The sequence below is a fragment of the Parus major genome, chromosome 15, assembly GCF_001522545.3.
Source record: "Parus major isolate Abel chromosome 15, Parus_major1.1, whole genome shotgun sequence".
Classification (NCBI taxonomy): Eukaryota; Metazoa; Chordata; class Aves; order Passeriformes; family Paridae; genus Parus; species Parus major.
In genome coordinates, this window is record NC_031784.1 from 531,603 (window position 1) to 543,831 (window position 12,229).

The 12,229-nt window shown below is 45.0% G+C and overlaps 1 protein-coding gene across 2 annotated transcripts in view; it reads right to left on the reverse strand.

The window, feature by feature from the left end:
• PIWIL1 (piwi like RNA-mediated gene silencing 1) overlaps positions 1-12,060 on the reverse strand; it is a 14,536-nt gene extending 2,476 nt beyond the window's left edge. Inside the window, exons 1-20 of one of the 2 annotated variants that reach the window (XM_015644467.2) lie at positions 11,894-12,060; positions 11,242-11,368; positions 10,535-10,676; positions 10,114-10,239; positions 9,518-9,732; positions 8,508-8,629; positions 7,813-7,893; positions 7,126-7,323; positions 6,659-6,770; positions 5,650-5,767; positions 4,934-5,051; positions 4,668-4,782; positions 4,081-4,268; positions 3,469-3,541; positions 2,940-3,140; positions 2,741-2,844; positions 2,181-2,251; positions 1,541-1,694; positions 586-711; positions 41-188 (exon numbers count right to left, since the gene is read on the reverse strand). In XM_015644467.2, coding sequence (XP_015499953.1) covers positions 41-188; positions 586-711; positions 1,541-1,694; positions 2,181-2,251; positions 2,741-2,844; positions 2,940-3,140; positions 3,469-3,541; positions 4,081-4,268; positions 4,668-4,782; positions 4,934-5,051; positions 5,650-5,767; positions 6,659-6,770; positions 7,126-7,323; positions 7,813-7,893; positions 8,508-8,629; positions 9,518-9,732; positions 10,114-10,239; positions 10,535-10,676; positions 11,242-11,316 — 2,487 coding nt within the window. In that variant the 5' untranslated portion in view covers positions 11,317-11,368; positions 11,894-12,060. The remainder of the gene's footprint in view (positions 1-40; positions 189-585; positions 712-1,540; positions 1,695-2,180; positions 2,252-2,740; positions 2,845-2,939; positions 3,141-3,468; positions 3,542-4,080; positions 4,269-4,667; positions 4,783-4,933; positions 5,052-5,649; positions 5,768-6,658; positions 6,771-7,125; positions 7,324-7,812; positions 7,894-8,507; positions 8,630-9,517; positions 9,733-10,113; positions 10,240-10,534; positions 10,677-11,241; positions 11,369-11,893) is intronic. The other variant, XM_015644466.2, reaches the window with a different exon arrangement.
• Positions 12,061-12,229: the final 169 nt, after the last annotated feature.

Genomic DNA, 12,229 nt, shown 5'->3' on the forward strand with positions numbered 1-12,229 from the left:
CTGTCCCTGCTGCAGGCTGTCCCTGCCAGGCAGCACTCACCGACCAGTTGTAGTACATGTGGCACAGTTTGTAGGTCAGGCGCTGCACGTGGTCTGGTTTCAGCTGGCTGGTGTCGTAAATGACGTTGTAGTGAGTCGGTGCAACACAGCCATTCTTCACAGTCTGGCTCACCACGAAGAAATCATACCTGCCAGAGAAAGGAAACCCCACCAGTGAGCTACAGAAACGCCTCCTTGCCTTAGGAAAGTGCAAGTCCCCATGTATTTCTCTTGTTTTCCTCCAGTCACTTTATGCCTACTGAGTAAACCCCAGAAGGGTGCTTAGGCTTTGGCCACCAAAGCTTCCTCTCGAAGGCCAGGAGACCTGGAGGAACATGAATATTATATGGACCAGGTCTTGAGACCGTAACAACCATTTGTTCTGTCCCATTTTCCTCCTGGTGATCACCCTGCACATGTACTTAGCTTACACTGCTCATTTTCTCAGCCCCTGAGCCACACAAGTGTGGGGAGCATTTTCTCCCTTGATCCCACAGTCCATGTAGTACTGGATGGATTTCCCTTGTGACCTCTGCAGGAACTCACCACTCTGGCCTGGTCACCACCGTGTCAACAACCGTCCCAGGGGGTGGGTTTTTGAGTCCTCCACCGATCTCTGCAAAGAACCTGGCACCCACTCGTTTCTTCACCACAATCACAGTGAGTTTTGGGCTAAAAGAAAGGAAAAGGAAAAAAACAACACTCTCCTAGAAACTGCACTAGGACTATTTCAGGAGCAGATCTGCTGGAGTTCCAGGGCATTAATTTCACATGTAAGTCTTTGCTGATTCAGATTAAGTAAGACATTGTTCACAACTTTAGATTTGTAGTTGAGCTACAACACTCATATTATTTTCCACCAATCCAACTTGACTTTTACTTCACTGAGAAGTAGAAAATGGACCAAAAAGGGATCTTCCAAATAAAGGATTTCTACTCCCTAGCCCATTGTTTCCTAAACAAAACACTGTCTTTTAACAGTATTTTTGGTAAAGACATTAACAAAAGCTAAACATAAGAACCGAGCACTTGAATTGCTGTGCTTTCCTGCAGTGTAAGGATTTTTTTTTTACTTTTCAGAGGGGAAGAAGTCGCTGCAGTTGGTAATTTTCAAAGCAGAATGTTGAAAATATGATTGGAGAACTTTCTTAAAAAAGTGGAAAGGAAAAAAAAAAAAGGCCTTACCAGACACACGTAACAGTCAGGCTATGATCAACCAGTGGGACTAAAGTAAATTATCACATCCACCAGAATGCCCAAAGAGTGCATGTGCACACGTGTATGGCAGTCATGTGGTGCCTGCACTAAGAATCTTCCTATTATATTACAAGCCAAGTATCTGAAATCATGTAAATAATCATCAGAAGAGCAGTTATCTGAGCTCAGGTGAAAATCAGTAAGGATGGAAAGACAACACAGTCCTCATCCAGAGCCTTGTTCTGCATCCCAGTGTTTATTTCTCTGGCAGTGTAAAGAAGAGGGCTGGTAGAAACAGATTTACCTGTAGTCAGTACCAATACTCTTCAAGCAATCCAGAAATTGAGGCACTTCATAATTAACCAAAGTATTGAGTTGTCCATCTCCAACACCATCACGATACACAAAAATACGAGAGGGCAAACACTTATTCCACTTGGACCAGTTCCTTAGAGCAGCTTAAAAAAAAAAAAGAGTAAAAGCCATTAGTTGTAATCACAATTCATTCCAAAACAAAAATGGACTTTTATTCCTCAAAAAGCAGCAGTAAAACCAAATAACATGAAATGATGGGTCAGCATCATGCTACACAAACCTGCAGGAGCTCTGCTTTGCTCGTGCACCCACACAAACAGGGCTCAAGGACACACCTGCTCCTCTCACAGAGGAGCTGCCCTCCCTGAAATCATCCTCCCTTAAAGCATTCTTGGAAGTGCACTGCTAAGTTGTTTGAATTATTGCAAGGAAATGTGGGAATCAGTGAAAGATTTACACAAGATGCTGTTCATTTTCAGCAGTATTTATCACAGAATGTTTAATCTGCTGTTATCCAAGTGCACGTTGGTAGCACTCCCCTCAGGGCAGCAGGGTTGTGAGGAAGCTGAATTGTCAGTGCTGAGATGTGGCTCCACAAGAGCAGAACCCCTTCCCTCTCCTTCCCTTACTTTGCAAGCAGGCTTTGATTCCATCCACAAGCTCCTGCCCACGACTTTGAACAACACAGCGGGAGAACCACCTGTGAAGAACAAAATGAAAGAGACCTTCAGAGCATTTCCCAGGCTTACTGCAATGAAGTTATTTTTAAAATGCCCATGACCACCCAGTCTTTATGGGTGCTGTGGGTCAATGCAGCCATGGAGGAGCTGGGGTTCTATGAGAGTATGCCCCATGACTTGAAATTCTCAACCAAGAGAACCAGTGGGACAGAAGTAAAAGCCTTTCACACAAGCCTACTCAAAAGAGGGAAGGACCTGTCACCCTGATGCCCTCCATTCATCCCAGCCCTGTCTCCACCACTTGACTCCTCTCTCAAGCCATATGGGAAAAGGACAAGGCCACTCCTTCAAGGGATGCAGTGGAAAAAATTCACAATATATTTCTTATTACAGCAAGCCAATTCTGAATTTTCCTGATGCACCACCACAATGAAGCTGCTCTTCAGTCAAAGGAAAGGTTTATTTTGCTGTTTTGGGGGGGTTTTTTGCCTCTGGCACTGTGATCTTACCGTGTCACTGATTGATTCAGGCTGGCGACAAACCCCGCAATGGACTGCTTCCCAGAGACAGTGTCATGGTAACAATCAATGCCCACAATCATCACCTGCTTCAGCTGCAAGGCAACCACACACAGCACAGATCCACGGTGCACACAGGGCTGCTGTTTACACAAAGCCTAACAGAGGAGTTACCACTGACAATACTTACTGGGATCTCAACACTCCAGAGCTCTCCGCCCATTTTACAGTTCATTTGCAAGGCAATTTTTGTTGCTACAGTCATGATAGTCTGTGGCTTACTCAAAGTGCGAGCCAGCACACACTGGCTGGGGATGGGACAGTCTGTACACAAGTACTTCTTGATGGCATCATATTTATCCTTTCGGGAGCTAGACAAAATACAAACCACCTTTGAAGAAAAAGGAATCTTTGTAAGAATCTGTGTTCTCAGAGTTATACAGTGATTAAAGAGTTCTTTAGGAAAAACTTCTTATGCTCAAGAGAAATATTCAAATGTTCACAGTGGAAGAAACACTGCAAAGTGTCAGTGTCTGTGCTTCAGAAGCAAAGGCTCTTATCCAGAAGGACACCCATGGCCAGGGTTAGGTTTGCACAGGAGGTTGAGCAGGTATGTCATGGATTCTCAGGAGCCCAGAGCTGTATTTCTGAGAGCAAACCCCACTAAACACCAATTACAGAGATAAACAGGACTGGAAATTATGGATTCAAATACATACTATGTTTGTGTCAGGGGTAACCCTTTGCTGTAAAACCCTTAAGTAAGCTTCTGTTCTATCATCTACTTCAATCCTGAAAAGAAAGAGAGAAAATGGTTACAGAGAAAACACAATTAACAGCTATTGAAACTTCAGCAAAAGCATAAAAGCTCACTAGGCATCAATAGTGTATGAAATGTCACATTTACTGCTATTAACAAACATACAACTTTCACACAACTCAAGATTAAAAGCAATCACCTCCAAACTTAGGCTTCCAAACACAGTGAAATTAATTAAAGGCAAGTACAGGTACTCAAGGAAGGATATTTGCAAGGAGAACATAGCAGAACCAGAATATGTTTTAAGTTGGAAGGAAATACTCCTTAGAGAAGGGTTTGCTCAATGACTGTCTAGTACTTCTTAATTTTGGCATGTCAAAAGCTCTCAGAAATACAAGTGTGAGTAAGAGAAGTCAGTCACAAGAGAAAAACTAAACAATCTGCATACTGAAATCACCTTTGCTGTATGGAAAATCTCACAGACCTTGGCTGTGTGCCACACCACACCCTCTCCTTACTGAACAGCCTAACACAGCAAGGATTTCTCTCCCATCCTTGCGAACACACTCACATGTTTGGCTTGTTCATGCGGATGCCCATGGACGGGGTGACCTTGAAGAGGCTCTGCAGCAGGGTGTTGGCCACGTCGTAGTTGCGGCGGGTGTAGATGAGCAGCCAGCTGTCCACGGGCACGGCGCGGATCAGGGGCACGCCCCGCGTCTCCTTGGTCCAGTCGGCAAACTGAGGGTTGTAATCGAACTGCGCAGCAAACAGCTCATGTTTTACACTGCCTCCACTCAAATCTACCTCACTCACATCGCCCAGCCCACTGAGAGAACAGACTGTGTTCCAGACACTCGACTGAAACTACTCCTGCCTTTCCAGCTGAGAGCCCTGGGACCTTATCAATAGGTGCAAATGAGAAACAGCTCTAGTCTCCTGGTGTGTGTATCTGACCAGGACTGTTCTACTGGAACAGAGTGCCTTCAAGGGTTTCTAACCACAACTTGGCAACCATTCAGCAAATTTGAAAGTCTCCTTACTGCACAAAGACTTGTGTAAAATGTTTTCACTCTTTAGCCTTTACTTATAAATCAAAAAGTACTATTTCCTTCCTTAAGACACGCAGAAGATTTTATAAGTTGATTTATTATGTACCATGGTTCCTGATTGAAAGATCTTTTCTCCTTGAACAACTCTTCCTGTAAAGGACACTGATTTATAATCAAAGCTTAAGCCCCAGTTTCGGAGTTCCTTCTGAACATTGTCGTCCCTGTTGAAAAACAAGATTTGAATTGAAAACGTAAGAAATTTGTTCCTGCTGACTTTTTTAAAACTAATAAGATTTCAGAAGTTTTGTTGCTAGAATTTGTCACACAAATGTTTCATGAGACAGAAATGGAGTGGACATTAAGGTGCCATACTTTTGGATGTAGTTCAGAAGCCTCCCAAGCTCGCGCTGCCTCTGCTCAGGGGGCAGCCGTGTGTGGATGGCCAAGTCTTTCATCATACTGAAATCACTGCGCATCTTGTCAGTCAGTCCTGCCAACAGCAAAGCCTTTTCTGAGTCAAAGTCAGCACTAAGGACTACAAAAACTAAACTTGCAGCTCGTGCTCATCAGTGATGCATGACACAGAAAATGGTGGCAGTAGCAGCCAAAGTTTTCAGTTGCTTCCTGTACATACATCCCCACTGGCATAGAAAAAATATCCTGGATTTTGCACTTGAAACCACACGAGGCATTGCAGCTCCTCGGCTCCGTTTTCAAATCAAAACAAAACAGTGCTGAGATAGACAGGTACTGCAAGTGCAAAGTGAGCACCTCGGAGCAAAACATGTATTTTCAAAAATTATCATCAATTTCTGTTTCTCAACGGAAGTTCTACCACCAAAACTCTCTACAAGTTATCAGAGTGCTGATGTTGAACACCATACTTAAACACTATACAACAACAAACCCCCTCGAGCTTTCCTGTCCTATTTAAGCATCCAATCTTTTAGCTACAAAATGTTTTTCTGAACTCACATTTATACAAACAAAAGAAGTCTGAACTTTGCAGAAAGCTGCTGTCAGAACACCTCTTTCAGTAGGCATGATGGTTTGACAAATGCTTTGATTATGGAAAAATACTACAGTACCTGTTAGGGAGCAGAGCTCTGGAATCAGAGCCACAGATCCCTGTATGTTCCCTCTCTTCCTCTTCATCTGACTGATCAGGACAGGCTGCATCCAATCACTGATTTCTATGTTGTATTGCTGCATCAGAAATAGACTGCATGTTCATTTACTCATAACAAACGAGTTACTCACACAACAAACATTATTATTCTGAGTAATAGTGCTCACTTTAGAAAACAAGTGTTGTTCCTAAAACAAACAAAACCAAAAGCAACTAGTAACCTTTTCCAGTTAGCACATCTCATAAGAACTGGTTTTGTCAGAAAAGGCCAAGCAGGGAAGCACTGTTTTCCCAGCTGATGCCATAAACTACTGATGTGTGAGAGACAACAGAAACAAAGCTTGTGCCTTGCTTGAGGCATTAGCATCTGGGGTGTCTAACTCAATACTGAGATACTCTTTCCAGTTCAGCAGTGGACAAAGTTCCTGCCCTACAGAACAATTTAATTTAATTTAAGAAATCACAAGATTTCAAACAAGACTGTCAAGTGAAGTTTCTGAAATTTAACCTTCCCATGGCCTTAAGTTCCATCCTGATTCAGTTGGAACTGGTATGCATAAAGACCTGACAATTACAGAGAGGCCTCAGTGTTCAAAACTCAATCCCAGAGGGACCCTGGCTTTCCCAACCTCAGTTCTGCATGCTGTGACAATGTATCTGTATTCCTCCCACACCATCTGTCCCTGCTTCTCCACCTTCCCAAAGCTTCCTTTTTCAGTCTTCCCAAGAGCTCCTTGCTCATCCATGCCCTCCTGGCCCTTCTGCCTGACCAACAACTCACTGGGATGGGTTACTGCCACCAATCCATGCTGTGCAGGTTAGTTACTGATCTCAGATTACACACTGTCCCTTCAACAAAATTCTGTTAAAAATACTATGAACTACAAATCCATACATCCTAAGTAAACCTGTAACAACCACTGAACATTCCAAGTTAAAGCATAGAACACACAGGGAAGTTTTCATACCTTTCTGTAGTATTCCACAAAGCTCATCTCAGAACCATCTGATTTTCTAAAGGTACCCTTTGGATTGTTATCCCAGTCAATGTCATCAATTCTGTACGTTCTGTTATTGTACCTACATAAACATTTCATCACTTTTTGTTTAAATCTTAACTCAAACAGAAAACAAATACAGCTGTGGGATGACAAAGTTAATCTCACTATTCATGCAAGTTGGAAATTTTGCTCCTTTCAGAAGTAGCAACTTCAAGGTTTCAATTGTAATAGGCTCTCAATTTTACCAAAAGCTGAATTGTAACAAACCCAAAAGAAAACCAGTGTGTACTTCCTGGTTTTGCAAATGCTTCACCTTCATCAGTTTGCTAGCTTGACAATGACAGCATTTTCAGGCTCTCTGATGCTTTATTGCATACTTTGGGACATGGAGCATAAAGAGCTCTCCAAGACAACAAGGGTCCAAAAAGACTTACTTTGTAAGAACAATTAAACCAATCAGCTCTTTAGCACAGGTGTCTCTAAATCTTTCCTCTCCAACCTGGGAGTGAAGGCTGTGCATAGTATCCAGCACTGTCTCCCCACGGAGAACCTTATGGCTCACATCTGCACACAGCATGATGTTCTCCTCATACTGCAGGATGGAACTTGTGAAGCCCAGCCACACCATCAGCCTGGAAAAAGAGAACACACAACATCTTAGTGCGCCTCAGAGCACCTTCATTCTCACCCCTTAGTCCTGCCCACTTTCAGACACCAGAGAGCAATGATGGCACAAAGAAACCATTATCCAAATATAAACAAGCTCTTGAACGTTAACAAAATCAAAAGTATTTTACAGGTAGCTATCTTTAGTCAGCTAAGAAATCCATTTCATGCTATTAAGTATCTCTCAGGCAAAGTGTGCAGGTATTTAGGACACTTTTAAAAGAAAAAGACCAGCAGTTTATCCAGCAGGTCACTGCCCAGCTCTTTGCATCAACCAGGCTGTACAGGTCAGGTTAATGGCAGGGAGTGCACCACAGCCACATGATGGGCCCCCAGGCAAACTCAAGCCTACCAGCCTGTACACCAGGACCCTGCAGGGATCCTGCAGGGAACAAGGACACCCTGACAGCCAGCAACCCTGGCACCCCTCTGAAAGACAAGGATTTCTGTCCCACCTGTGATTAGGGATGCTGACTGGATCACTGGGGTTGTAATAATTACGTCCAATCTGCTGCAAATTCAGCATCTTCAAAAGCCTAAAAATTGAAAAATGGATGTAGTTCAGCGTTATTACTATTATAATCATTATTTCATCATGCATGATCCAATCCCTATGCACAAACTCCTTGTTCATCTGGCTACATAAAACACGAATGTCTCATTAGCCTCAATTTATAAAGGTGATGGACACTTATTACCAACAATCAGGTGAGAAGTTCATGTCCAGCCCCACCCTTCACCAACCAGCTGAAGGCAGCAGTCCAAACAGGCCACATCTCAGGTGCACCACACAGTCCAGGTGCCAAGGGTAAGAGGAAAGACCACAGCCACAAAGAAGGAAATTGCCAGTTCAGTGTCCTGCTCTATTATTTGCTTTAAGAGGCAAACCCACACACACAAAGGAGGGTAGGGTGTTGTAACTGCCTACAACAGCAGGAGCTCCTTTCACACTAACATGGCCAAGAAATACACACAACTGCACATTACAGTATTGCCAGATGTGGTTGACCCCACGGTAACAGCAGCCAGAAAGGCTTAAAAATTTACATTTATAATACTTATTTGTTGTAGCCTATTCCTCAGAATGGAAAAACTTAAGTCGGATATTTTTAGAATGACTTCTTATAAAGACTTAATTTGTACAGCAAACCTTCTAAAAATGATGTTGTAGAACTGCAGACAAGTAGGTGAAGTAGGTGGCAACTCATTGGTGAGCGTGACTGTTATCCTCACATCCTCCCCATTTCGGGTCCTACTGAACAGTTCCGTAACCTGAGAAAGTGAAATGAGGTTCACAAACCCAGAGCAAACAGGGCTGTCTCTGGATTTCACTCCAGGAATATCAAACTGGACTTAGCCAATAACTGAAGACTAAGTGAAATATGGATTTGATCTCCCACTAGGACTGTAACCAACAGCCTGAAAGCCTCTGTTCCCCTGGGTGCCAACAACTCTTGTGGTAGAACGGGGCCATCCCCAGAGAGCTGAACTCAAGATAAAGGCAGGGACATCACTTACCAAGTACCATGACAGGAAAAAGACTCAGCTTGAGGAAATAAACTTAACATATTGCCAACTAATACATATTTAATTACTGATTCAGGTACTGGGAAGCAAAAAGACAAAGGTTAGCACACAGTGAGAACATCTTCCCCTCCTCCCTTTCCAAACTCAGCTTCACTCTGGACTCCTCTGGCCCCTCTGTGAACAGCACTGGCTATACTCACTCCCTGCAGCAAAACAAGGAGTGGCATAAGGCACAGAGGGCAAGGATAACCACCAGTACAGAGATGTTTTCCCTCTGGTGCTCCTTTCTTCTCAGGTTTTTCTTTGCTCTGCAATTTTCCCCTGCTTTTTAAATACACAGACATGCCAACAACTTTGCTGATGGGCTCAGCTTTGGCCTGTGATGGGTCCGTTCTGAAGCTGGCTGGCAATGACTGTGTACAACACAGGGCTGACCCCGACCCCTCCAGCTACCAAAACCTTGCCACATACACCCAAGTTTCTCTACACAAACAAATTATCTTACACTGATATATTCAATCCAACTGAATGCTGCTTGTGGGACATCAATTCCCTAACTTCACCCCAGCTAGTAAGAAACAAAAATAAAATGCACGTCATGACAAAAAATAAAATAGCATTCTCATATCACACCTTATTCTCCAGTTTCTTTGGCAGGAATAATATTGAGCCATCAAAGGCATGTGTCTTTCCAATGGTCTCCTCGTGCTGGAAGAGCAGAGCCGAGCGCAGGCGCCGCGCCTCCATCTCGGGGCTGTAGCCCACGTGGTACTGATACAGGGCCCACTGCGGGCGGGACGTCAGCCGGAAGTGGTTGGTGGTCAGTTTGATCATTTTTCCTGAAAAACCTGAAATGAGATGCAAATGTGGTAAGAGCTACAAAAAAACGTCACCACTTTGCAGCGGTCCAACAGTGCTGAGACTGTTTTTAAAGCTATGGCAGTCAGACTGGAGGTGAGTTGTGTTCTGCCTCTGCTCTAGGTGAGCTATGGCTCAGTTCTCAGACACTGATCCACCCTCTGGAGCTCTCTGTAAAGCTTTCAGCTGCCAGGACCACTCTCCACGCTGCTCTCCAGGTACTTTTTACCTTTTAAACATTTTATCTTTTTCTAATACACGCTAAAGATTTTTTATTTCCTTGGCTCTTTAGGGGAAACTAAGAGCACAAATAAAGGAAACTATCTTTCATTTCAAATTGATTGTATGTCTAGAATCGAATTTAAACATACCGGTTTTGGATTCTCGAACATGCACCATGGCTTGCCGAGTATTTACCCCAATGTCATGGAAATCTCTGCGACGTCCACCTCTATCTCTTAAAGACAAATCCTGGAGCCCTGAGGAAACCTGCAATCCTATTTAAAATTTGAATGAGAATCACAATCAAGCAATAAATAATGTATATACTATCATATATTAACAAACAAAAATACATAATGTGATTCAATCTTGAAAGGCATTAAGACAAATTTAAGAGTAAACACAAAATGTTAAGTTCCAGCCTTTGCTGTGTAGCAAACATCTTTCCAATCTTAGCGATAAATCTAATTTTGAAAAGGAAAAAGAGAAATACAGTCTAAAGGATATCTTAATTGCATTCTCTTGAAAACACGTGCTCTTGTGGACACTGAATCTCCCAGGCTCTCTGACCTTCAGGCCTTCTCTCCTGCAGGACGTTCTCACAGCCGCGCAGGCGGCCCTGGCCCCCGGGCTCCTCTGGCTGTGCTGGAGGAACGTGGAGCTGCTGGGGCTGCCGCCGGTGCCGCAGCTGGCCGGGCATGCCCTGCTGAACCTGCCAACAAACAGCGACTTCAACACAGCATTCACTAAGGAGAGAACAGTCAAACACTCAGTGCAAGAGATACCTACATTTAAATCCTTTTTTTCCTATACTAAGTAGCAAAGTTATTGTTCTGCACTTGAAACTCAAAATTACTGGACCATGGAAATTTTTCAAGTTATTATTCATTTAACTAATAAGTAATGCAATGCTCCTCTTTCCAAGCTCTAACTAAAATTTACGGACTTTTCATCTTCTACTATCTTTACATCCCTCTGACTGACTGACTATTCTATGAAAACATCTTTTGTAATTTTAGTGTCTAGTGAATAAGTAATATTAAAAAGTGTCATGGCTGGAATAACGTCAACCTTAAGCCATGAGCAACCCTGTAATTCATAGCTTCATATTACTGGAAACTTAATAAAACGTCCTTAATAGAGCTATATTAACTGTACACCCAACAGAATATGTGTACACACACTTATAATGCATCTACCCGATATTACAATAGGAAGAAGGTTAGGTATGACATCTCAAATCCTGGTTGCGCTCATTAAGAAGAAAAACAACTTACAGGTTCATCTCCTAGAGCAGGAAGAGCAGGTGCCTGTCTGGGAGGTCTTCCTCTGGCTCTGGCTCTTCCTGTCATCTTCTAAAACGAGCAATCTGCAGCTTTAGTGTTCTATCTTCTCCTTCCCACCCTGCCCCAAGAAAAGGATGGGCAGCACTATTGCACTTGCCCTGCTTTAATTTCAAGTGGCTCGGTAAAATACACGCATCCCTGCAGAATGTGCTGCTCGGGGATCTCCACAGCGCCAGAGGCCCAAGGGGAGTGTGGGGAAGCCCTTTCAGCCGGGTTTGCACAGACCGGAACAGGCCGCCACACATCACAAGCCGCCGGGTCAATCACATCGGAGAGCACGGCAGGATCTGCGGCCTCAGCCAAGCGGAACCCAGGGCCTTCTGATGTTACTTTCAAGTTTCACTCGGTTCAGCCCGATTTGTGACCTCGCACCAGGAGCGGAGCACACTTCTCCAGAGCAGCTGCCAGCGCTGCGGCCTAGCCAGTCCCGCCCAGCCCTGCCCATCCTCTCCACCCACAGCCACCCTGCTGGGCCCCTGGGCCTGGCCCGAGCCTCCCTGCCCGCCTCGAGCGCTTTGTGGGGCCAAAATCCCCAACCAGAGCCGCGCTCCGCACCCTCACCCGCACCGGCCCTCGGCCTTACCTCAGCCTGCCCTCCGGCCGCACGGGGACGCTGCTCCTACCCGCCTGCACACAGCAAGCCGCCCTCCCCAGGCCCCCGCACGCCTTTGTCCCCGCTGGAGCCGCCGCCTGTCTCGCAGGCCGGGCCCGCGGCGACCCCGGCCCGCCGCGCCCTCAGCTCGGAGCCGCACGGCACGCGACAGCGGGGCGAGGCGGGAAGGCGCCCGCTGCGCTGATTGGCTGCCGAGCGCTGCCGGAGAGTGCCGAAGGGAGCCGAAGGGAGGAGCTCGCCCCACCCTCACGGCACCGCCTCTTGCGGCCGCGGCCGCGGGGATGGCGGGGACTGTACCGGGACTGT